This window comes from Gymnodraco acuticeps, unplaced genomic scaffold (assembly GCF_902827175.1).
Source record: "Gymnodraco acuticeps unplaced genomic scaffold, fGymAcu1.1, whole genome shotgun sequence".
NCBI classification, from domain to species: domain Eukaryota; kingdom Metazoa; phylum Chordata; class Actinopteri; order Perciformes; family Bathydraconidae; genus Gymnodraco; species Gymnodraco acuticeps.
Window position 1 is genome coordinate 792331 of NW_022992126.1, and position 26818 is coordinate 819148.

At 41.3% G+C, this 26818-nt stretch overlaps 1 protein-coding gene across 2 annotated transcripts; it reads right to left on the reverse strand.

The window, feature by feature from the left end:
• Window positions 1-14: 14 nt before the first annotated feature.
• Window positions 15-25929, reverse strand: LOC117537882 (myosin-9-like). 2 transcript variants are annotated; one of them, XM_034203272.1, is made up of 43 exons: window positions 25721-25929; window positions 22182-22372; window positions 21786-21926; window positions 21543-21699; window positions 21118-21145; window positions 19410-19503; window positions 18967-18987; window positions 17877-17969; window positions 17466-17529; window positions 17096-17194; window positions 16675-16818; window positions 16016-16111; window positions 15795-15871; window positions 15076-15270; window positions 14628-14801; window positions 14210-14383; window positions 13460-13574; window positions 12488-12678; window positions 12145-12266; window positions 11721-11790; window positions 11471-11631; window positions 10775-10883; window positions 10352-10483; window positions 10047-10253; window positions 9546-9683; window positions 9292-9415; window positions 8826-8997; window positions 8444-8656; window positions 8149-8293; window positions 7851-8057; window positions 7630-7734; window positions 7388-7540; window positions 7038-7286; window positions 6575-6787; window positions 6132-6344; window positions 5830-5991; window positions 5470-5598; window positions 3703-3791; window positions 3454-3577; window positions 2452-2660; window positions 2069-2177; window positions 1432-1604; window positions 15-1036 (listed from the first exon to the last, which is right to left on the reverse strand). In XM_034203272.1, the coding sequence occupies exons 2-43, from the start codon at window positions 22365-22367 to the stop codon at window positions 928-930; spliced, it is 5886 nt and encodes a 1961-aa protein (XP_034059163.1). In that variant the 5' UTR covers window positions 22368-22372; window positions 25721-25929; the 3' UTR covers window positions 15-927. The 2 variants fall into 2 exon arrangements, with proteins under 2 accessions (XP_034059163.1, XP_034059164.1); XM_034203273.1 differs by lacking the exon at window positions 18967-18987.
• Between the last annotated feature and the right edge of the window lie 889 nt (window positions 25930-26818).

Sequence of the window (26818 nt, forward strand, 5' to 3'; positions counted from 1 at the left end):
ACAAGTTAAACACATTTGATGATTTATCAATTTATTGCATTTAAGGCGTTAGATAAAGAGATTAGCCTTAAAATATCGGCTTCAATATGAAATGTTATCCATTTGTTAATACAATGTAAGGGTATCGTACCCAATCTAAAATATGCATTATTAGCTGATGTGCTTATAGAAACCCCCTCTACTGTGCAAAGCATAGCTGAAAGAAAAACATAGTACAGTGAGTGCTACTACATGATGACCCACCACCACCAACAATGAATGAGACATAAAACCAGTGAAACATCAACCAAGTTAACTTCAATGATGGTACACAATTTGTGACAACATTGTCACCAACATTTCTGCATTTTGAATACACCACCTCTGAAGAACTGAACAATTTCCTTTTTTATGTCCGTTTAGTCCGTGTTGGCATTGTACAAAAGTGGTTGAGGTAATATCATAAAAAGATGACACAGTGAGAGGAAAAGCATACAGTGTAGATAAACTGACACTAGCAAATGTGAACTACACTGAGTAACTGCATCCAAACTCCCCAAAAGATCCATGTTGTGTGCAAAACAAGCATAAAATGTCCAGTGTTTTTTCCCAAAAATTGTTCAGTGACAGCACATAAACCTTTAGCACAAATAAAACTGCAATAGCTTGTTACAAGCGCAATATTTTATCAGAGTATACCCATTAAGTAGAAAAATAGACCAGGAAGGTATGTGTAAAGCCTTTTAAAAACACAAATAATTCACTGAGATGAATATGATTATTTGGCCAAATGAGTTATATGGAAAACAACATTAAGGCTACAAGATGAATGTCAAGGGGAATTCAAGGCTAAGTCCTCTCAGAAAAAGTCTTACTTTATGGCAATTTTTCACTATATCTGCATGTTGACTGGGTCATTATATTAACTCCCTCTCTGCTTTCTTCTGCTTACTCAGCAGCAGGCTCAACTACATCAGCCTTCAGGTCCACATCATCATCGCTGTCCAGCCCCGTGCGAATCATGGTACGCCGCATGTTGAAAGGAACTTCCCCACGTCTTTAAAAACAAAGAAATAATGGTTGAAAAACTTGCAGGTGCAGCACAAACATAGTACACAGGTGAAATGGATGAGGCATACAGTATTCATTAATATATTAAATAATGAAAAGGAGTGTGTAAGCAAATCTCAAAATTAGATAAATCGATAAAAAGGCAATTTTTGTTATAAATATGCAGTAGTACTAAAGAAAAACTGTAGAATAAACTTTTCAGAAACTTAATAAAAGCGTATTCTTCAACAGATTTTCCTGCCCAAAATATTATTTTAATCATGCAGAGTACGCAATGCAGGCCTTCCATTTGCAGTCTTAATAACCAAGCAGAGAAACCTGGGTTCCTTGACTTTTTAACTGGTGTTAAGTTAGTGGGGTTGGACACATTGAGGTAACTACCTGAGCTTGCTCTTCAGGCTGCTGACTTCACGGTTCACACAGTCTACTGACTCCGTGGCATCATCCAGCTCCCTCTGCAGCTTCCTACGGTAACCGTTGGCCCGCGTCACCTCCTCCTCTGCCTCCTCCAGCTGGCGCTTCAGCTGACGCATCCGGGTGTTCGTCTTGTCCGCCTGAAGAGAGAGGGTTCACTTAGTGTGGGGAGCAGCAACAGTGCCAAAAGCAGATCAGCAATTCCGGATCAAACTACACAAGACTTTTTAGCACTTACAGCGCTGTATAGTCAGGGTTAAAAGCACTTGTAAAAACAACAACACATTATAAAGCATTCTCAAGGACCCATAAGAGGTTAAGTATTGTAGTATTTCATAAAAGCTGATAACTGATCGAATTTCTTTTGCAAGGGTCATGGTGAATTATAATTCTCATACTTAACACATAACATTAGTTTTATAATTATTATATCATTTTATAAATCACATGCATTATAAACATACTTTAAGTTACTCTTAGTGGTCAATGCTTTAAGTAAAACATAAGTATGTTTTGTGTGTTCTCTTATATCAAAATACATCTATCTCCTACCTTTAATAGGCTGGAAATCAAAAGTAATAAGCAGAGTAGTGAAGAAGTTTACCTGCTCTTTGAATGTCTCCGTGTTGCGCCTCTCGTCTTCAACCTGCAGCATCGTCTCTTTCAGCTTCTTCTCCGTCCGCCTGACCAGCCTGGAGGCCTGCTGGCGCTCCCTGAAAGAATAAAAGCAAATGCAATGAGGGATCAGTACACGGTTAGGAGCTTTATTTATGAACTCACTATATCTGTCTGTACTGAATCAGGAATACACTGACACTGAACATTTGAGCATCTCCGGAGGAAATGTATTGTCAAAAATGTACAGCTATCATCAAGGAGGGTAAATAAGAAATCGAGCGGTCATGACACAAAGAAATACAAATTCTGGTTTTTCATTTTTGTCAGTCAAAGCATTTTCTAATGGCATTTCAAACTGTCTACACTCACTTTGACTCGATGTCCAGCTGTTCTTCCAGCTGACCCATCTTGGCCTCCAGAGTGGTGATGGAGGACTTATACTTGGACTTTATGGTTCCTTCGAGCTCCTGCAGCTTCAGTTTCAGCTCCTTGTTCTGGCGGTCGAGCTGGGAGCGAGCCCCCTCCAGCCGCTGGGAGCCGCTGCGCTCTGCACCCAGCTCTGTGGTCAGCTGCTCGGTCTGAGGGCAGAAACACCGTGAGAGGCTTCGTCAAACATCAGTCATCCCTAAGTGTCTTTTTAAAGGTCCCCTATTATACTGTTTTTCATCAATATATTATAGGTCCCAGATATATACAAAACATGTCTCTGAAGTGTTTGGCTCGAAACAACAAACAGATCATGCATTGTAGCATCCCATAAACCCCTCTGTTTCAGCCCCGTTTCAAAAGAGCTGATTCTGGGCCTGTTACTTTAGATGAAAATAAGGAGCCACTCCCCACGCCCCTCTGAGAGATATTTGGTTAAAAAAAAAAACACAAAGGTGCTCTAGGAGGAGATTCAGGTGATAAGATGGGGGGGGTACCTTGATTGGTGATTGGCTAACGGTTACACAAGCCAAAAAATCGTTATGACATCATAAAGTGGCAACAATCTGATCAGCTCATTTTCAGACAGGTTTTTATATAAATGGATCAGGACAAAAAGAGAGCGAGTCTTTTTTCATGAAACTTTCAGAATCTCTTTCCACAGAGGAAATGAAAAAAGTGGATTTTGCACAATAGGTGACCTTTAATGTTTCTTCATTTTGTTACTCAGGCAGTTTCTTTGCTGTTACCCATAGAGTCCACTCAACATGACTTAATCATCTTTCAACAAATTCTGTCCCCAAATAAAGATTTCTTGACATTTCATTAATAACACAATAACCGGCCTAATAACGTGAAACACATCCCGTCTCTTCTGCTGAACACTAAGTAGCAAAAAGTTAAGTTTGCAATGATCAACATATGTGAGATGCAGCGTGTCCGTACCTGCAGTGCGGATCTCTTCCAACGATCGTTGACCATCTCAGTGTTGAGCTGCTCCTCCTCCAGTTCCTCCTCTAGCTGCGTGATACGAGCCTCCAGCCTCCTCTTCTCGTCTGCCAGAAGAGAACTGCAAACAACGAGGGAGGAAGAGGAGCAACAGTTAGAGACAAACTTGTGGATTTCTTTTGATGCTGTGAAATGTGGATGCATATACTTTTATATACAACTACAACAACGTCTTTTGGTTCATACTTCTTTGTGTTGCTGCTGCTCATCTCTTCCTGGAGCTCGTCCCTCTCGGTCTGAATCTGTCTCTTGAGTCTCTCAGCAGTGGCAAGATCCTGGAGCATGCAGAAGACAGAAACATATCAAGTACTTCAAAGGCTGATACTGCAGAGGCTGTTGGGGCCATAACCAGGAGAAATTACAACAAAATGAAATGATATCTTAAAAAACCCCTGCTAAAACAAATGAATTCTATTGAGTGCCATCAACTGAACAGAGCCAGCCTTCCAATGTGCTTTTACATACCATTATCATGATGTAAGTATTATGTGTCACAAAGATTCCTCATTAAGCTTCCCTTTTTGCAGCAATTCCATTTATTCCAAGATCATTTGTGTTCATCAGGAGCAAACAGAAGCTTCTTTTGATGACAGTGCAAGATAAAGTTCTCACATACAGTATATACAGGGGTGCACATAACTTTTTTGCCCTTGTTCTCAAAGGAGCACCTGGAGATGTTGCTTGGTGCTCATCCTTAAAATGAAATAAATAAACCGGTCTTTATTTGCCAGACACACGGCACAGAACACACAGAGGTGAACACAGAACACACATGCAGAGGTGAACACAAGACAACATTAGCACGACCAGTAATCCTACAAGCTGTCATCACTACCCTCCTGACTGTTCTCCTCACTGTCTTCCTCTCTGTCAGACATGGTAGCTTATGATGTAGGCCTACTACTTTCTCTCTGGTTGAGTCTGCGATTAGATGCTTGCATCCACAAGTCAACAGCTGGTTTTGGGTCGAAAGTCCAGTTTTAAAAAGGATATGTTTGGTTACTGCCCTGATTATTTCAAATCTGTGTATCCCAATAACTATAAAAGGAGTGCCTTGGAAATATGTGTTTACATAAATTGTGACCAAACCGTTTGAGTGTTTAGATAGTTCACTTTAGTCTAAGTTCAGAGTCCTTTACCTCACTGAGCTGTAGTTATCAGTCTCTCGGTCTAACTGGAGAGGACTCTCCCTCCACATTATTGTAGAAACATCTTCTTCTTATATCCGCAGCTTCTAATAACCAGATTCTAATAACAACAGCGCCGGTACCGGTGCACCCTCCCTCGCTCACTCGCACTTTGGCTGCGGGTGCCAGATAAGCCAACATCCCCCATTTTCATCACTTACAGCGCCCATCGTACAGGGCAAATGAAACGTGTAACCGGGGTGAAAAGGGTGTTACATTTACTTAATTATGAATGTTGTTACATCAAGGCCGAAAATTAGGATGAGCACCAACGGTCAAAAATGTTTTTTTTCCTCCCAGAGCTGCCAGCGCAGCGCCTCCCCAGATCTGGTGCCCTAGGCGAAAATCAACGCCAGTGCGACAGGCCGGCCCTGAGTTCATATGCAACTCGCAAATATCTTTCTCTCTCTCCTCTCTCCTCTCTTCTCCTCTCTCTCAATGTTGGTACGCAAATGCGCCTTTTTTCAAATGACCCGGTGCTCTTTTTTTGGCCGAGGTGCGCATGCGCACCTGCGCACCAGTTATGTGCAGCCCTGAGTATATACTGATAGTTAAAGACGCCCCTTGATTGACATCAAATAAACAACGACTGCCCATTTGAAACGTACGGTTTATTAGATTTGTTTTATTTTACCATACTATATTATTTGATGTCGTATACCTCATCTTTTTTTATCTGATCAAAATAAATTCTACACCAGGTTATTTTAACTCGTCAGGACAGGTGTCAACATGTTACGTTTTGTTTGCACTATGACTGTCATACCTCCTGGAAGTGCAGGGCTTCGGCCTCCATGGCCTTGAGCTTCCTCTCGGTCTCCTTGGATTCGTTGACAGCCTCGTCTCTGGACAGACGCAGCTCTTCCAGCTCTCTCATCTGATCTTTCATCAGGGCCTGGAGATCAGACACACAGAGAGCAGTGCTGCAGTTAGACATCCAGCATGGGGAGGGCATTTCCATCAGTGTGTGAAAAAACAAGACTCACATCTAAAGAGACAGGTGCTTACAGAACCAATTTGTACATTTATGATCAGATTAAGTTCTCTCTATTTAATAATTGATCATCTCATGTTGTGGGTTTGCAGAAAACACAGTTGGCCAGTGCAGCATGAAGTGCTTTTTTACCTGGAGCTTTTTCAGCTGTTTGAGGGCCTCATCACGCCCTTTGTTGGCAGCATCGATCTGGATTTCGAGCTCTCCCAGGTCCAGCTCCAGCTTCTTCTTGGACGAGAGGGCCAGAGAGCGCTGCTTACGTTCATCCTCCAGCTCGACTTCCATTTCACGCACCTGAGGGAGAGGAAAATAAAAGGTTGCTCAGTCAAACTATAATTCAGCATTGTCTAGAAATTAACTGTTTGCACAATTGTAGAATACAACAAAACAAAGCTTTTGTGTAGAAAAGTCAGTTTAGGGTTTGTGTTCTGTACCTGTTTGACCAGCTGTTTCCTCCTCTCCTCTCCCTGCTCGTCTCTGGCCGTCAGGTCTCGGTCAAACTGGGCCTTCATGGCCTGCATGTTGACCTCCAGACGCAGTTTGGCGTCCTCTGTGGCCTGCAGCTCATCCTCCAGCTCCTCCAGCTGAGTTTTCATCTCCTCCAGCTGCTGCTCCGTGGCACGCTTTGACCTCTCCAGCTCGTGCACCTGCGGACAAAGAGGTTGCATTTTCATACATCGGCAAGTTACTGAGGGGGGGTAACATTTATAAGCAACTATTTACTCGTATGTTATCTCCTAGGATCAATGATGCCATCTTAAATACTTGAATAAAATATAAAGTAACTTTTTCTGTTGATATTTATAGCAAAAACCAATGCTGGATCTAACCCAGTCCAACTCTCTATGCACCAAGAGATTCCCGTGTTTTGTCTTACACTCTTGCCGACGTCGTCCTTTGAGGATACCAAGTCTTCCATCTCGGCTTTGAGCAGCTTACTGGTGCGTTCTATGTCGTCTTTAAGGCTTGACATGGTCTCCAACTCGAGGGCCAGAGTCAGCGCTCGTGTTTCCTTCTCCCTGGCCTCGGCCTCAGCCTTGTCCCGCTCCTCTGCATACTGAGTGGAAATGGTTTTCTCTTCGGCCAGCATCTAGGGAAAGGAGAAAGCAGGAGAGGCAGTTTGGGGTCAGCTTCTCACTGAAATGTTTTTAAATCAATATTTGTTCATTCACAGCAGCCACATTTCTGTATTTGAGTCTTTGTTTATTTTCTTTGTTATGGTTTGGTTGCATAAATAAGCAAAGTACAGTTTAAAATGTGGTTCTCCTTAAATAGTCCATAAAATAAGCAGTTTTTAGTGAATCAATTAAATATAACAAAATACACTGTTGACATGATACCTGGTCAAACTTCTTCTGCTTCTTCTCGAGGGTGGAGACGATCTGCCTCAGGTGGTCCTGGTCTACGATCATGTCGTCAAGCTCCTGCTGAAGACGCGTCTTTGTCTTGTCCAGTTTGTCGTAGGCCGCGCTCTTCTCCTCCAGCTGCTGCGTCAAGCTGTCCAACTCCCTCTGGACTCGCTTGCGACCCTCCTCTGCCCCCTCCAGGGTGGAGACCTCCTGGTCCAGCTTCTTCTTCAGGTCTGCCATCTGAGGAAACAGAAAGGGGGGAATTAGAAGGACAAGAATGAAATGAGTTCAAGTTATACTAAAAAAAACCTGATTAATGATAAGGACAGAGGAGCACCGACCTGGGTCTGCAGAGAGGTGACCTGCTTCTCCACGTTCTTCTTGCTCTCTTCCTCCTCCTCCAGCATCTCCCTCAGGTTGTTCTGCTCGTCCTCCATCTGCCTCAGGCGGGTGGAGAGGGAGAGCTTCTGACGGGTCTCCTCCTGGAGCAACTCCTGCAGGAAAGAGAAGGACAAAAAAACATCAGGACAACAAATTCTATAAAAAAAAATAAAAATAAACATGTAGGCATTAATGTGTGTACCTGTGTATCCTGCAGCTGAGACTCTGTAGAAGAAAAGTCTTTGCTGGATTTGATGTTCTTGCCCTCTGCAACACTCAGGAGGTTGTTCACATTGTCTAGCTCCGACTAAACAAAAAAGAAAAGAACATATATTCTTATTCAATATAAAAAGCCTCACATCATCAAATTGTTTCCCAAACTGTCGTCCTTTGATCGTACTTATCCAGAAGTCCTCACTGTACCTGCAGCTTGACCATGTTGTCTGACGCCTCCTGCCTATGTCGCTCACTTTCTCCGAATTTGAGCTGCAGTTCTTGAACCTGGGTTTCAGCTTTCTTGCGACGGTGTTCAGAGTCTCCCTTCCCTGTAGTCAGAGTCTGCATCTCGATCTGCAACTCGTTCCACTCGCTCTCCAGGGCCTGCTTGGCTTTCTCCACCGACACCTTGTTCTGCAGGAGCGGCAAACAAGACGCATGTTAGTGGCGTTATTCAGATGTTTGTCATTGAGGATCATTCTCTTCTGACCACCCTCTTCCTTACCCTCTTGGCCTGCTCCAGCTGTTCATTGATCTCGTCAAATGCCTGGTTGTGTTTCTGTCTCATGTCAGCCATCTGCTGCTCGTGGATCTTGGCCTCTTCCTCCAGATTCTTCTTCAGATGGGAGACCTCTGTCTCACGCTTGGACCTGCAGACACCAAATGAGGAATAAACAAACAAGACATAGGAGAAGAACAAAGGCGATACAAATCATATTTGCCCTAAAAAACCTCCCACATGAATGCTTCAATCTGTCATTCTAACAATTTCTGACAAAACACTTATGGCTGACTCTCACCTGAGCTCCTGCTGTGCTGCGGTGGAGTCCAATGTGTCCTCCAGCTCGGTCTTCAGCGCCTCCAGCTCCTCTCCCAGGTCCCTGCGGTGTTTCTCCGCCTTGGAGCGCGCCTGCCTCTCCAGCTCCAGATCCTCCTGAAGCTCCGAAATCTGAGCCTCCAGCTCCCGGATCTTCTTCTGGGCCGAGTTCTTGGCTGCAGCCTCCTCCTCGATCCTGAAGGTGAGATAAAGAGAAGAAATTAGATCAACATACATGTGTGTTTGTTTTCACTTTCAAGATAATTCCCGATGAGTGTATCTAAAGCTGATGATTTGAAGCAGACTATGGCAAAAGGCAAGTCATCAGTCTTTTTTTGTTGCTTAATAGTTATTATTATAAGAACCTGGAAAGAGCAGCAAGGAGTTCCTCCTCCTTCTTGGCAAACTGAGCTCGGAGTTCAGCGAGCTGAGCCTGCAGGTCTGCGATCTGGTCGTTGAGATCGGTGGAGTCTCCCTCAAGTTTACGGCGGTTCTTATCCAACTCCTGACGGGATTTCTCCTCCTTTCTTAGACGATCTGTGTGTGAGAAAAACAAAACAAAATGATCATCTAATAAAAAACATTCAACAGGTAAAAGTGTAGAGATAAAAAAGGACAGAAGGCAATTTGTTTGTATATTTTTTAGTTTTTTGAGTGAAACGTCTGTTATCAGGCTCGATCTTTCACAGCACCGAAACAGATAAGTGAGCAACAAAGCCACTTCTTGATTAAGGATATACATTAGCTGCATGTAGGTTCGCTAGGCTGCATCTTCACTTTTTAGCTTAGTTAAAATCATTATGAAACACACATGAAAAGACAAATACTTGCCCTCCAAATCTGTGATCATGGCTTCATGTTTATTCTTGAGTTTCTGAAGGCTCTTGGACTTCTCCTCCTCTTCAGTCAAGTTGGTGGTGAACTCGGAGATTCTTTCCTCCATCTGTTTCTTCTCCTGAGGTTTAAAAAAAGAAGAGCATGTCATGGTTGTTCTATTTACGTTGCATTTTTCCTACAAACAGCGTCACTGCACGGCTGGACTGTATATGAATCAAACTGTGTGAAGTTGACTCGTTATAGGAGACCTTGTTGAGCTTGTTGTTCTGGTCGTCCAGCATCATGATCTCCTCGTCCAGCTTCTTCAGCTTAGAGTCTGTGGTGACCTTCTCCATCTGGAGCTTCTGTCTAGCTGCTTCCTCCTCATCCAGCTGCTGCTCCAGGTCCTGAAAGAACAACACAAACAATTAGCAATGTTCATCCTAAAACAATACAGTTATTTGATCACATCTAACATTCTGTAACCCGTATGATATAAATAATAATCATGAAGAGTTTCGTTTTAATAAAGTCACACAATGGTGATTTAGCTACTGATTCATGTTTTGTGATATTTAGATATGTGCCTGCCTTTTTAATTAAAGTGACAATGGTTTGATTTAATGCCCTGACGATTCTGGGGCCTGTAGTAAAAAAAGAGAACCAACAAATACAATCTTAAACTTTTCTCATTCTTTTTTTGCATGTTATTTCATGATTTGTTTTCTTAATTACATAAAGACATTATTAAGGATGCCACTTGAACTGACCGTGATGTTCTGCTGCATCTTCTTCCTCTCGGTAGCCATCTGGGTGACCCTCTCTTCCTCCTCCTCCAGGCGAGACTCCATCTCAGTCAGCATCTCCTCCAGCTCCTGCTTCCTGGCGGACAGACGGGATCTCATCTCCTCGGCCTCGGCACACAGCTCTGTCTCCGCCTGCAGCTGCTCCTGCAGAGCCAACTTCTCCTGGTTCATCTACGAGGGGGAGACAAAGTCAAAGGGAGAAATGATCATCTTTCATAGATTTAAGATTAACCAATAATTTAGTCTGGTGTTATTATTGAGACTCCTACTTGATCCTGCTTGGTCTCAAATTCTTTGAGCTGCTCCTGAGCTTGCAGCTGCATCTCCTTCGTCTTGACCAGCTCGTCTTCTTTAGCCAGCATCTCCTCCTCCTGCCGGCAAACCTGCAGCAGAGGCTTCACCTGGAAGAAGATTTACCCGACGTTATTAAAACAGATTACGATGTTTGGCCATCCTGGAGTGGATGAAATAGCACTCATGGAAAAACTCTAAAATCAAAGAGTTGCAAAAATGTGGATTTGCAGCTCAACTTGAACATTTACACCAACAGTGTTCTTATTATTTTCTTTTAAGTAACTGCAAAAAAACGTTTTTTTGTAAAATATAAGTAGTAATGTGTCCAGTCGCCCGTATTGTTGGCTTTTCAAACGTTTAGTGACACATTGATGAAAGCTACGTCATGAATCTCTTACCTTGGTGAAAAGCCTCCACCACTGCCAGTTCCTCAGTTTGAGGTAAGCAGCGCAGTTCCTCTGGATCACTTTCATGGCAGACAGCTGCTGCTGTCTTCTGCCGAAGGATCTGAAGTACAAAACAAAACCAAATAAATAACATATTTGCTATTGTGTCTTGTTTAGTGGTCTATTTAGCGGTGAAAGAAATAGTCAGATATTTACAAAATAAGTGTAAAAATACTCTGTTACAACCAGAGGTCCTGCATTCAAAGTTGTATTAGAGTAAATAGTACAAAAGTATCACAATCAAATTGGTCTAACAGTACTTCTTTCATCGGAGAAGGAAATAGTATAATATACGATTAGTTTAAAATCATTGATACATTCAAAGCTTTATTAAGATACTGCTGGGTAATTCATCTATACCAATACATCATCACTTATTAGTTATTTTACAAATTTGTATTACTCATCTACAACGTTTAAAGCTTTTAAATAAACATTCTGGAGTCAAAAGCACAATATATTCCTCCAACATGTAGTAAAGTAGAAGTATAATGTAGCACAAAGTGTAAATACTCAAGTACAATTACAGCACTTGAGTAAATATGCTTAGTACTCTCATCCTGTTAAGCTAAACAATCCAAAAACTGAGTAAAAGTACACAAATATGTAGCTTGATAAAAATGTTTAAATGTTAGATTTGTTTCGTACTTGCGGGCCACGTATCCTCTGCACCAGGCCTGGAAGCTGATGATGACGTCGGTGATCTTAATGTCTCGCTCCTCCTCCAGGTGGGCCAGGACCCCGGCTCTGAAGAACACTTTACTCTGACCGACCCTGAACAGGTTGGGGTCCAGCTCCAGGGATTTGATCTGGAGAGGAAAACATGAAGTTACGCAAGTCCTAAAACTTGTTCTTCTTCTATGTGAACGGCTTACTTCCAAAAATGCCTTGTTCTTACCATGAGCACACAGGCTTGCTTGCCGTCCATAAAGCCCTTTGGGATGGCGTTGGGAGTGAGGATTTCATACCTGAGAGCCAGAGCAGCAGAATAAAAATTACTCAAACAGTATTAGAATTCTTCTACATTTTGAATTAGGGAGAGCAATTTTTTTTATCTTACAACTAACTTTTGCAGATAAAGTAACATTGCCTGCAAGTCTGCGAATGATCTCTGTTTATTTATGTTAATGTTTTTATTTCCTTTTCATGTCTGTCCTAATTGAGAACTTTAAGTTTAGACCAGAATGGATAACTCATAAAGTAAATGTGTGTCAGGATAACATGAAAGTAAAAAGGGGGGGAAATTATGTTGAAGAATTTAATTATCTTTCTTAAATACCAGGAAAAAAAGAAGTTGAAAAGCGTTCGGCTTTTGTTGTCACCTTTGTCTGAACTCCTGGAAGACGATGCGGTTGGGGAAGCCCTGTCTGCAGATACGAATCCCCTCCAGGACTCCATTACACCGGAGCTGGTCCAGAACCAGGTGAGGCTCCAGTTTACCAGCCTGAAGGAGAAACAATCAAATTAAATCATTACAAACCTGTTCAGTTTATAATACAGAGGACAAGTGAAGCAGAACACTTTTGTTCTCAAGCATTCATCGTTCAGACTTTTGTCTTTGTTAAAAGTTATGTCTTTGAAGGCGTCCAAATGGCAGCGCACATTAGTAATTCAATGTGTCGATGCGCCTTCACTTGTACTCGAGTATTGTTCTTTGTGCTGTACCTTCTTCTCGTGGTTGGGGATGATGCAGCGGACGAAGTTTGGGTTTGTGTTCCTGAGCGTGGCCATGAGGTTACCGAGCTGCTCCTTGTAGAGCTGGCCCACTGTGCGGAACATGCCCTTACGGGTCTTGAATGCACCGTGCATGGAGTCGGACATCCCTGCCACCTTATCCAGGCCCACAATATGGTCCACTGCAAGACACAGGGAAATTGAGCAAGAATGTTTACTCATGTACACAGTACGGAGTATTTCAATGTTATGCTACTTTACTTTTACACCTTACATTTTGAATATATGAAGTTTTCTTGCAATAGTGTAATTTCTTTCTTTCTCTCTTTTTATCTATTCACCTGGTTTGTCTATACATGAACTTTGCTCAAAATTCAAAACGTATTTCTTTACCGGCCAAATAAGTAAAACAAAACCAAGAAACATGCCTTAAAAGGTGGGGTAGGTAATTTTGGAGAAACCAGCTCGAGTGAGCTAGAATTTGAAAATACACAACCGGAGAAAATCTGCCACTTCCTTACAGAGCCCCTCCTCCAACACACATGAACGCGCACATGACCAATGAGGGCACGAGATAAGTTTGTGCACGGATGGAAGGCTGACAGGCCAGTTATTTTAGCCGGGCCGGCTCAGATGATTGGTCGTGCTTTTTACAGCGCTACAGCTTCCACAGATGCATTTTTTTATGGATTTTTTGTCAAAGCACTTAAGATATTCATTGCTATCGGGATGTTAAGAGCATTCCATGCAATATAACAAAAAGTGTATCTCGAGCCGGTTTCTCAAACTTACCTACCCCACCTTTAACATATGCCTTAAATCAGTTTTTTTTTTTTTTTATAGACCTTAAATGTCATAAAAACATACTTTTATCTTGCATTTCCAGTAACTTCAGTCCCAACAGTATCTTACTACACAAAGCAATATGAGATTTCGGATGAGTTCATTATGAGTTCAACTTACTGTCTTTCCACAGGTCTGAGGTTAATTTGTCTGTAGACTGGTTGAACAAAGCGGCGACACACTCGTTCAGAGGATCCATGTTCTTCATCAGCCATGAGTCTGCTTTGTAGTCAACCTGCACCAGAGGAGAGATGCATTTATTTCAAGAAGTTGATGTTACTAAAAAACATTATTACCTGACTTAATGAACCTCCTTTTTATTCTGAAGCATTGTGCAAATATTTTATTTGCAAATTCAATGCATTACATATGTAATTGGTGAAGAAGTTCTTCTTCAAGACAAACTTCTCTACTTATATATGACCCAGAGGACTATGTTGTAAATACGCAGCAAAGCAACTACTCACTATCTACTACATTTTCAGCAGCTTGTAGTTTACCTGAGTATTTCCATTTTATGCTACTCTATACTACTAGTTCACTAAATCTAAGAGGAAAATAATGTAGTTTTTACTCCAGTACATTTACATGGTGATGTAATTACTAGTTAGATCATAAGCCTTTATTTAATCAATCTTAAGTTGCAATTTGTTCGTAAAATATGGTTCCATCTTATAGATCAATACAACTTATAGTAACCAAAGATAAAATAAAGAAAAACAAATGTTTCCCCTTCCATTGACTAGAATATCAAAATCCTACTATCTTGTTCATGCATTTATCAAAATATGCTATAATAATATACCACTTGTGAAAACGCCATTCTTCATTAGCGCAACTATTTTAAGACAAACAAGGTTCATCATTGACCTTTCCAGCATAGTGCATGATGGAGAAATCTGCGTCCTCCTTGAGTTTCTTGGCTCTCTGGAACTTGGGGTGCGTCCCCTGCTCCTGAATGACCTTCTCCACGAAGCTCTTGTCCGTGGCTTTGGGGAACCAGCACTCTTCATCCAGCAGAGCAAGGATGCCTGGAGGACCGGCCTGTGATGCACGGAGGAAAAAACAAACGAAAGTCAGCCTGCAGTTCAAAAGGAAAAAGCTTGTTTATTCATTTGTGTACGGTCAACATGCCTCAGCTCGTGTTGTACAACTGTTTTGTACATTTACTACAGCCAGTGACTTCTGCAGAAGAATGCTTGTGAGTAATACTTCAGGTTAAGACAAGTGCTGTCTGTGTTATAAATGAGTCTTGAGGAGGAATGATAATAACTGGGGGATGTCTTACAGGTTTCTCAATGAGGTCGATGCAGGGCTGCAGGTCGAGGCCGAAGTCGATGAAGCTCCACTCGATGCCCTCCCTCTGGTACTCCTCCTGCTCCAGGACGAACATGGTGTGGTTGAAGAGCTGCTGCAGCTTCTCGTTGGTGAAGTTGATGCACATCTGCTCGAATGAGTTCAACTGTAAGGAGAGAATTAGAGTAACCATTAGTCAACCACAGGAAATGAAACCAGCCTTCTTTCCGGGAAGTGACTATGCTGCAGACTTCTTTGTCTGGTTTGCCCTCTGTGTGTGTGTGTGTGTGTGTGTGTGTGTGTGTGTGTGTGTGAATGCAGCATTAACCAGACTGCTGTAACGCTGACACAATTGTATCGTATTGTATTGAGTTGTGCTCGGTCTGATCACACAACTAGAGCTGCACAACTATTAATCTGTCAAGCCTTGAATGCCTCACCTCAAAGATCTCAAATCCAGCGATATCCAGGATGCCGATAAAGGAGGCTCCCTGTCTCTTTGTCTTGTCCAGCGCCTTGTTGATCCTCATCACCAACCAGCGGAACATCCTCTCGTAAGAGGCTTTGGCCAGAGCCTCGATGGCAAACTCAGCCTGCTCCTGCGTCTGCGCCTTCTGCACATAGTCCCTGCCAACCTGCAAAACAAATACTCCAATGTCATCCTGCGGTACAGAGATAATCATCCTGCAGAACTAAGTACTTCATTAAATAGGAAAACTTGCAAAAACAGTGATGGAGTAGTGAGTCATGAAAAATGGAAATTTGTTTTAGTTCCCGTTTCTTTAAGTAAATTATATATTTTTTTAATGGGTTTTCAGTTAAAGTGGTGTTTATTTTGCTGAACCAAAGGTGAAAGTAGAATATAGAGCAAATGTTCTGCAGATATAGAAAATCTAATGGAAATATCCTTTTGGCCCACAGGGCAGAGCTAACTTTGAGGTTAGCCTACACAAATGTGTCATCCCTGCAACATTGTATCGACAAAGTTATGCTCATTTATTTGAGATTAGATCTGTAAAATATTCAAACATCAAAGTCAATCAGAAGTGATACAAAAGTAAAATTCTAGTCGGTCTTTAAATTTGCATAAGAAAAAAAAGTTGACGTTTCATATGAATTCATTTCAAATAAACGCTTTGGTACTGATGGTTCTGCAGACCTTGATTCTGGGGGACAGGATGGCTCGTGTGAAGTCAGTCACGTTGATGCTCAGCAGGTGACACACTTTCTGGGCAGCTGGGGGTGAAACATGGTGAGGGGGGGGGGGTCACATTTATGATGAATGAGATGAAGTTTTGAGCAAGTGAAGCGAGACATAGAGCATGCACACAGGAAATGACGATGATGGTGGTGGTTGTGGTAATACGTAGGTGTGTGTACCAGTGTCGTCTGGCATGGAGGCCTGATCAGAGTGACGCTCCTTCTTGAAGCTCATGTTCCCCAACTGCATCACTGCCGACACGATCTTCAGCAGACCTGACAAACACACAGAAACAGAGGTCACCGTGAGCTGCAGCGATCAAGACATCACATGAATAGGTTCCACCACACAATTGATAAACTCACCCCATGCAAAACAATTATAAACTGCAACAATGACATGATTAATCAAATGTTCTTCTTTGTTCCACCTTCTCAAAAAGGAGGATTGTGTTTGTGTTTGTTGCAGAGTATTTAAAATCTTGCATTGTCTAATAGCTTGCAGTTCTACAGCCTTTGCTGACATATTTCTGAATTTCTTGGACCAATGGTTTAAGTGTTAAACACTCAGCAGACATTTTTTTCTTACCCCATTAACAGCGGGATTAATTTGGGAGGGTTTCCTTGTACAATAAGAGGGTCTAAGGACAGAAGGTGTTGTATTCTGTAATTGTAAACACCCCTGAGAATTTTTTTTTATATTGGGCCGTATTGAGTGAAATTGTGACAATTTTAGAAATACAGCTCGATATTATTACCAGAAGTCCAAAATTGAACCTTTTATCGACAAGCGAAATAATCCCTCTAGAGAAGTCAGAAAGAAAGAAGATGATGGGTACCAATTCTTTCATCTTCTGGGATGCCCATGATCTGGAAGGCGTCCATGGTCTCATTGAACAGGTCGGTGTCCTGCTGGCCCGGTATCGTCATGTTTCCATTGGACAGGAAACGGTACTTGCTGTAATCCTCCAGACACAACTCAGCTAGATGGGGGAAATGAGCAATTGGAGAATTACGCATTTTAACCTACGTGATGAGAGCGATCTGGCAGTGCATTTTCAGCACAGTTGTATTTTGCACACACTTGAAAAATTTAAAGCAATTCTATTTAATCTAAATGACTACTTCCCTTGTATCTCTTAATGCTTTAGGACTGTCTGGGCTCTTGAACTGTTGAGCATGTCCCGTGCATCTTTCAATAAACCACATTTACTTTGCTACTTTCATTCACTGTGAAAGTATTGTAATAAAATGTCTTACAGCGCAGCTTGTCCCCTGCTCCGGTCAGCATGTAGTAGAAGATGTGGAAGCTCCTCTCTTCTTTGGCTTGTCGGATAGCTCGGGACTTCTCCAAAAGATCTGTTAACATTTCAGTCAAGGACGAAACAAAATAGCAGCAGAAAAGAAGCATCTTGCACTGACATTTCTTTTGCTGAAACAAGTCTTAAATTATAAATATCCTCAAACTAATTTCACAAACTAGCTGGATGTAAATTCTGATGGTTTTTGTCACACTTGGGAAAATTGGTTAGGGGGGAGCTACTTTTCCCCCCTGGGGCCACAAAGCAGGTTAATCCAGCTGTTTGCACAACAGTTGAGAAGCTAATAAACATTTGTATAAAAAGGATGCAAGTTTCGATGTTGGCTCCAACGATGTATCCGTTGACGTCAAAGTTGATTCTGATGAATTTTCCCTGCAAGAGAAAAAAAGTCAAATCATTTGGATATGAAGAGCTACAACTTTGATTGATGTTTTAAGCTTGAATGTAAAGAATATTTAAAAAAAAGGTCTAAAAGAACTTGTCAAAAATCTGCTTCTTACTATACCGTTGAACCCAAATTAATTTGCTGAAGATATATACAACGTTTGGTTATTTCACATTAAAGAGTTATTTGTGCTTTTCTCTGTGATCTTCTCCCTGGTTTAATGTGGGCAGAGTGGGGGTGTTTAACATGCACTGATACCTAAGATGTTTATTCCACCTTTAGTTTATCATTTAGAAAGAAAGCAACATTCCGGTTGTTCAAGTATCTCTCTTACAAATCGTGAGGAGTTGTCGTTCTTGACGGTCTTTGCGTTTCCGAAGGCCTCCAGGATTGGGTTAGCTTGCAGCAGCTGTTTCTCCAGTTCCCCCTGACAGAGAGGACAGGTATAAGAAACCTTAGACTACAATAAAACACTTTTTCGTGGCTTTAAGCTGCAAGTCAGTCAGGCAAGCACAGCTTTACTTCATGCTCTTTCTTGCAGCGGTGCAGATTTGTCATTGGAAACAAACATTAGATCTGTGCAATCACTCAAAACATACAAAAGAGTGACCTGCAGGGATATTATCATTGCCCAATCAACCGCACACACACAAATACTGAATCCTGCACATTCCAACACACATACCAGCAAGCCCACTCAAGCACTCAAACCTGTCCATGCAGGCACAAACAAGAAAACACAGGAAGCACACACGCCAGTTAGCAAAGATCCCCCAAAGGAAATGCAAGAGTCAACAGTGACATCCCAAAACAATGTACATAACAATAACATCAAGACTGACCAAATTGATTATATTCAATAGCTGCTGGGTAAGTACAATCAAGGTGTTGTGGAAATCCACTTATGTGCCTTCTTGCCAAGAATTTGATGAGTGATGTCCCTTTCTTTCATGTAAGCTAACTATAAGGGTAAGGCTAGCAGCAAGTTAGCTTTGCATAATGAATGTAAGCCAACTATAAGGCTAAGGCTAGAAGCAAGTTAGCTTTGCAATATGACTTAAAACAGGAGATATTTGCTGGCCTGCTTCTGCGAGATAACGTTACAGTGTGTTAAATGTCAAGTTGTGTTTTAATGGTCTTGTGTTTTTCCTCGCTTCATGTTAAGCTAAGCTAACAATCTGCAGACACTAGCTTCACATTCAATGTACAAACAATGTGCAAGTGAGTGATATCGACCAGTTTTCTAACTATGTAAGAGAAGAAGTTGGCATGTTTTAAATACAAATCTAAAACAATACTTTTAAAGACAGAGGTTATATTTCAGTAACATTTGAATGCATATGCTTCAAAACCCAGACAAAGACAGCAAAGACGCTCCCGGTTAGTAAAGTAGCATGTACATAAATAGTCGGAGATGAACTCACATGTGACAAAACTGCATTGCCCTGGAGAAAAGGTGATAAAGGGAAGTTTCAAACATTTAATACATTGAGCACAAAAATAACATAACTGCAAATCTCGAGTCACCTGAAGAATCATACAGAAGTTATTTATCAGACATTTCTTGTAAAAACTTGTGAAACAGAGAAATCAAGTACAAATACACATCCACGTTCTGCATGACTTTAACTCAGAGGTGAGTCTGGCACGTCGCGGCCTGAAGGAGGAATGTGCAGCTTGTGCAGGTAGACTAATATGAGTGATCAGGGGGAAAGGAGGCAGGAAGGAGGAGAGGAGAAATAAAAAAGGGGGTTTCCATCCGTGATCTTTCCAAATCTTTGGTCAACCATAAGGAGAGAATCAGGAGAAAAGGAGCTGACGGAAAAAAAGAAAGGAAGGAAAACCAGAGGCAGTAGTTTTTACTGACCTGCTCTTTCTTGGACTTGAAAGATGAGGCAACATGGGCGAGATACTGGATGACTTTCTTGGTGTTTTCAGTTTTTCCTGCTCCCGATTCCCCACTGCAGAAAAACATACAAGGATTTAGACGCATCAATCAGAGAGGTTAAAATACTGAAAATCATGACCCTAAGGCATTACAAAACACAAGCATAAAGGATTTTTCCATAAATGAATGGAAAAATCTGCAATTCCCTTGATAACCTTGCAAACTATCTGTTGATATAATAATTCCGTGGACTTTATCGACATAAAGCTAGATTTGGCATTGCTCTGTTGTGAAATGCGTAGCTTAATTACACTCAATTTAAGGTTTAAGCTTAATCCTACACACACTAGACATGGTCTATGTAAATCTGTCACGGTGCTCTCTAGGCAAGGCAAGGCAAGTTTATTTATATAGCACTTTTCAACACAAGGCAATTCAAAGTGCTTTACAAAAAATGAAAGACATTAAGAAAAGGGCATTTAAAATCAGTCATTAAAAAGAAAAGCTAATAAAATAAACATTAAAAGAAAAAGTACATGGATCAAAGTTACAGTGCAGTTTAAGATATGAATAGTTCAATTAAAAGCAGCGACAAAAAGAAAAGTCTTCAACCTGGATTTAAAAGTATTCAGAGTTGCAGCGGACCTGCAGGTTTCTGGGAGTTTGTTCCAGATATTTGGAGCATAATAACTGAACGCTGCTTTACCGTGTTTAGTTCTGACTCTGGGGACAGAAAGCTGACCAGTCCCTGAAGACCTGAGAGATCTGGATGGTTCATAATTTAGCAGGAGGTCAGTAATGTATTTTGGGCCTAAACCATTCAGTGCTTTATAAACCAGTAGCAATATTTTGAAATCTATTCTTTCACACACAGGAAGCCAGTGTAAAGACTTCAGAACAGGAGTGATGTGATCCACTTTCTTAGTGTTAGTGAGGACTCGAGCAGCGGCGTTCTGAATCAGCTGCAGCTTTCTAATAGATTTTTTAGTGAGACCTGTGAAGACACCATTGCAGTAGTCGAGTCTACTGAAGATAAAAGCATGGACAAGTTTTTCCAAATCCTGCTGTGACATTAGTCTTTTAATCCTAGATATATTCTTTAGGTGATAGTAGGCTGATTTAGTAACTGTTTTAATGTGACTGTTGAAACTCAGGTCCGAGTCCATGACTACACCTAGATTTCTGGCTTTATCTGTTGTTTTGAACATTGCAGACTGAAGCTCAGCGCTAACTTTTATACGTTCTGACTTGGCTCCAAAAACTATTACCTCAGTTTTATCTTTGTTTAATTGGAGAAAGTTCTGACACATCCAGTCATTGATTTGTTCAATGCACTTACTCAGTGTTTGAATTGGAGCATAGTCTCCTGGTGAAATTGTTACGTAAATGTGTGTGTCATCTGCATAGCTATGGTAACTTATTTAGTTGTTTTTCATTATCTGAGCCAGTGGTAGCATGTAGATGTTAAAGAGAAGAGGCCCCAAGATGGAGCCTTGAGGAACCCCACATGTCATATTTGTCAACTCAGATGTGTATTTACCTATAGAAACAAAGTTGTTTCTGTCCTTTAAGTAGGATTCAAACCAATTTAGAACTGTTTCCGAAAGTCCCACCCACCCTCTAAGGAATTTTTTTTTAACGCTGCTTCAAAAATAGTAAGATACAAAGAGAGGAAAGAGTAACTCACGTGCAGAGGATGGACTGGTCCTCACGATCTGAGAGGAAGAGAACAAATCTTAAATCAGACGAAAAACGTTGACAGGCAAAACACAGGCAGCTTTAGAGAACAACCTATATATGTTATATTTAAATAATTAAGATGTTCACAGTGAATGATGAGTATTAACATTGATTTTGATGCATTCAGTATTTTGTGTGTGCAGGAAACCAGGAAAATAGCATGTCCAATATGGCAAACATAAAATGGGGTAAAATTGTGAAAACTGTGGTTTTACTGGGGACTTTTTTGTCCTTGAATGCCTCAGTGAATTGTTTACACAGTTACATTTAGACACACTATAGGAGCATTATTCACAATTTTCTGATAGCCAAAAAAAATTCAATTTCAAGAGGGTCCATGTATATCTTTCTTAACAAACATAGCTGTGTTACCCTGCATCATGCTCCTGTAGGCCGTGTCTGTGATGGCGTAGATGTGGGGGGGCATCTCGTGCCTCTTCTTGCCCTTGTACATGTTCACGATGTCCTCAGAGTAGATGGGCAGGTTCTTGTACGGGTTGACCACCACACAGAAGAGACCGGAGTACGTCTGGGAACAGAGAGGACAGTTAGTGTGTGAGAGAGGAAAACTCATCTGTAACATGAGATAATACACATTTATCCACCAGAACTCACATAGATGAGTCCAGAGTAATATCTCTCCTTGAGGTTGTGCAGCACGGAGGCTTCGTTCAGGCAGGTGAGCTCCGCCATGTCCTCCACCTTGCTGAACTTGGGAGGGTTCATCTTCTGAATGTCGTCCTTGTTGACCTTCACCTGAAATGAACAGAGACGGGACACCTGTCAGAAGATTGTCCTGGACAAGACTTTGAGGAAAAGCATCTGAAAGTCATCAACTTTCAAATATATTCAGGATAAGGTAAATAAACTAAAAGAAACGAACAAAAAAATGTATATACACCATCAATTCTAGAAATTGTACACATTGTAAAGCTTAAATGTTACAGATTACACCTTCAAAGACAGTATTACTTTAAAGGAATTCAGACTCAAGAGAAACCCTTCCTTCACCTTCTTGCCAGAGTCCGTCAGCTCCACCACACACTCCTCTCCCTGCTCCTCCTTCAGGGAGCCGGCCTCGAAGCCCAGCTTCTCCGAGGGCACCCACACCAGCTTCTTGGTGGCCCAGTCGGCCTGGGCCATGGGGTTCCCCGTCGTGTTGCGGTCCCCATACAGGAACTTGTCTGAGTCCGTCATTGTGGCTTCAGGACAGAGCAAGAAAACATTATAAGTTTATTGCTAACAGCTTAATCGAGAAGAAAATTATAGTCAGGCCTTGTTGCATGTCATCTCTTCTCATACATTTGTTTTACTTATTGCTGCTCATCATGCGATTAAAGCCACTGCTCAAGACATGTGTGATGAGAAGTGTTGAGTTCATATAATGATTTTTGGTTTTGACATTTAGCTATAGCTTTTCACGTAAATATTTAACAGATGTTTGTGAACTGACAAACTCTCATCACTGACATCAAAGGTGATGAAATATAGACAGGTTTGGGCACATTTTCACCACAGCTGCTGTCGTTTCAGGTTTCACTGTAATTTCATTATCATTATAAGGAATGCAACCACTTTACCTACAAGTAATGAACCTAGTGCAAAAAACAAACGGGGTCTGATGCCTGAAACTGTAACATAAGCACTTCAAATATGATGTTACTTAAGATAAAGAAGAAAAATCCCTTCATGCTTAATTACTGTCTATACCAGTTTATTCATGACCTGAGGCTCGACACAGTCAGACTAAACAATTAAACACGTTTCACCTGAGATCACCTGAGATCTACAGTACGACAGGTCTCCACACTTCTACCTGTCCGCCATTTATTCCCAATCTGACCCACATTCCTTCCTCACCAACTCATTAGACAGAATTCCACAAATTCCCGATTCCTTCTCCCACTCCTCATTTTCCACAACCCTCTTTTTAAGGCAATACCCGCCACAGGTGATAAATGAGCAGTTATTTAATATGGGGCTTCAGGACAGTGGGAATGGCACAGATCATTAAAAACCTCCAACAGTCTGAGTTGTAGGAGAAGGTCAGAGGAGGGATGCTTTGCAGCTCGAGAGGCAGGGAGGAATGTGGGAAACAAGTCTGGGCAGAAAGAGAAATGTCATTACTCCCCGACCACACCCTGGAGAAGACTCACCATAAAAGGACAAATAGCCTCAAAAGATGAATTCCACCACCTTCGTTTTGCTTTCATTGATTTGTCAAACAAACGTATTGTTTACATGATAATCCACTAGTGATGAATCATCTCATTTCAAGAGGTTCCTACAAATAACTATGCTCATCCATGGATATAAAACAGTAGACATTAAAAGCAAGAGCAACTTGAAGACAAGACATTGATTTATACCCTTTTTTGCTGAGATTAACTCAAAGTGCCTACTTAGTTTGGCCCTTTAGCACAGCAATGTCTTCTAACAACCCCTCCTCCATTGTGTTTGACTTGATTGAATCACCTGATACTGATAATTCAGTATCAGGTGATTCAATCAAGTCAAACACATACAATGACTGAATTAAAACCAAGCAAATACTGTCCTCCTCTGAATCAAAAGTGAAATTATCTATACAGATACTCACAAAAGGTTAAAATATGAATGTTTCTGCTGCAGCACTTTAGAGCAGCTTCCTCCTCATAGGTAGAGGATGAAAAAAATGCTGAATGTGTAGTTGTGAGTGTGTTTGTGTGTGTGTGTGTAGAGTGAGGGATAAAGGGATCAGTGCACAAGGTGTCATCTGTGTCTCTCTTAAGTTCATTATGAGCTCAGACTCTCTGCGGGGGAGGAGGAAGAGGAACACAGATATATTGCTTCTGTTTTTATCATTCAGCTTATAGAGACAAATAAACAGTAAACATACAAGGTCCTGAATGCACCATCAGGCTGACACCACAAAACATGAAGGCCACACCGAGAGCTTGTGACATTCACATGTTTGTGGTAGCTGGTAAACGCTATCCATGGCTTAACTTCCTCAGGAAGTTGCTCACTCTCTGCCTCCGCACATTTTGACACATCGTGGTTCAAAATGACAAGACGAACGCCTTTAATCTGCATGTCCACTCTTCTGTGTCGATTCCTGCCCTTCAAATACAGAGTAGTGAACTCATGCCTGACCTCAGGACTTAAGTCTTACTGTCTGACAGGAAGTCTTTTCCCACAAGGCTTTAATGTAAAGACCCTTTAACCATGTCTGGAAACTGGAGTCACCTTATTGGCCTTACAACTCCTATTGTCTGTATGAACAGTGTTCTTTGCTCTTATCGTGCTCGTTTTCAACAGCATCTCCTGTCTCTTCCTGCTCTCCCTGCCCTTGGCTGTCAGTCAATCCCTGCTTTATCCAGGCTTCCATGGCTCTGACCCAAAAGAGAGCCCAGGCCCGACCATCTGCAGCCGGCTGCTGTCGAGCCGAGGGCCTGATAACAGTTTGACTATGTTAGGTTAGTTATTAGTCATGAGGGGAATGAATGAGAGGTAGGTCTTAAATGTTACGGTTTAGTGGGTAGATAGCTGCTCTGTGTGCAACCTGAAGATGTCAAACATGTGAATATAGTGTTTAAGAATCAGCGTAACAAGATGTCTGTATTTGACTTGGTGTGTAAAAAGAGGATAAGGCAGGCTGCTGCAGATGTGGCAGACGTGGTTCATTTCCGGGCTGAAACAAAAGAGGAAGACTAACACTATTCTTCACAAGTGAAGTGTAGAAATATGACGCAGCTGAAGCGGTCTTATCTTATTTTAAATAACTCATCTCCTTCACCACAAGTCCTCTTTTGTGACTGCATGTCAATTATGTACCCTGAGGGTAGACACGCAGCAGCAGGGTGTGTGCAGCTTGTTTTATAAAAAAGAGAATAGATCATCTCCTTCAAATCACATGACAAACAACAAGAACAAAAGTACACTGCAGGATCCAAACTAGATAAGGGACAGAAATAAAGTCTGCATTGTTGAGGAGAAAATATGTTTTCACCACATGTTTTCTATAGTTCTGCTGTAAAGAGTGACTGTGCATATTCATATTTCCTGGTAAATAGAGGAAACATGCAACCCACTCTTCAAATGTAAGACTCAAGTTGCGTGACCACACAACTGAAAATAACAGTATTTATTTCACTTTGAATTTACATTTCAATTAACCTGTTTGAGTTGGAAACAGTCTTGATATGTTATGCTCCTTGTGCAAATATAACTGGTTGATACTACTGGTTATGCATGTGGGCGTTTGTCCTGTGTGCAAGAGAAGTGACTGTCAGCTGCTATATCTAAGTTTATGTCACAAGACTCATCAAATGAACAATGTGAAAGACAAGTAAATCAATATTCAGAGACAATGCGTTGATCATTTAACACGCGTTTGTTTAAAGGACCCCTCTGTGTCTGCTGATGAGATCACCTGGTTATCTTCAGCAAAACAAACACATTTCTCCCCCTGCTTTATGAAACTTTTTCTATACTAAACACAACAATGTCTATTCACAAAGTAATTCCACCCAGCAGCAGCTCTGTATACTAACAATAAAGAAACACACCTGGTTTTCAGCTGCAGGCACGGTAGGTGAGCTCGGTGTGTGTGTCCGTGTTCAGCAGCAGCGACTCCTTTGAACCGCGAGCCTCTTCTGTCTCTCTTCTGTCTATCTTCTGTCTATCTTCTGTCTCTTTTCTGTCTCTCTTCTGTCTCTCTTCTGTCTCTGCGTCTGTCCTGCGGCCCAGCTGCTGCTCAGGCGTGGCTCTCGGGGGGGGGCACCTTTAATCCGCCCTGCTGCAGCTTCCGCAGGTAAAAGCAAACACCCCGCCTCCCCCGTGTTGCGTTCAAGAGCTCCGTGTAAATGTAAAAAATAAGACCCTTAACTAGGAGTGTGGTTTTCTTGGCTCATATGCTTCTTTAAAGTTAAAACGACATGACAGTTAGTTATATATTGTCATATACTCATTGTACAAAGTTATTTTGGTTACTTTTGTATATTTACATTTGGTGTAAATACTTGTCTTTATTATTATTTTTTTTTTTTCATCTTCCTTTTATAATCTTTATTTTGTTTACCTTCTCTTACAATTTATTTACACATGTATGTGTAAACGTACCTGGCAATAAACTAATTTCAGATTCTGATTAAGCGAGTTGGGAATTACTTAGTTGGTTAACATTACTGCAATAGATAAGCTGTTGGCATGTTAACTTGACAAATTAAGTGTCATTTAGAAAACATGTTATTACATTAAATTACATTACATTGCATTTAGCTGACGCTTTTATCCAAAGCGACTTACAATAAGTGCGTTCGACCAACAAAATACAAACTTGAAGAAAACAGAATCATATAAGTACATCAGGTTTCATAGAGCAAAAACATTTCAAGTGCTACCCAACTGGCTTTAGGTAAGCCAGTCCTTTATTAGTATATAAGTGCTTTGTTAGTAGTTCTATCGCTCGAAGTGTAGTCGAAAGAGATGAGTTTTCAGTCTGCGCCGGAAGCTGTGTAAGCTATCTGCTGTCCTGATGTCAATGATAATTTTATCAGATGTGTCCTGTACTAAATCAGCACATGGCTATTTTATGTTATTTTTTTATACTGAGGACAGACAGTGTGCTGTCAACAATAACCCATGGCAAAATATATGAATTCATT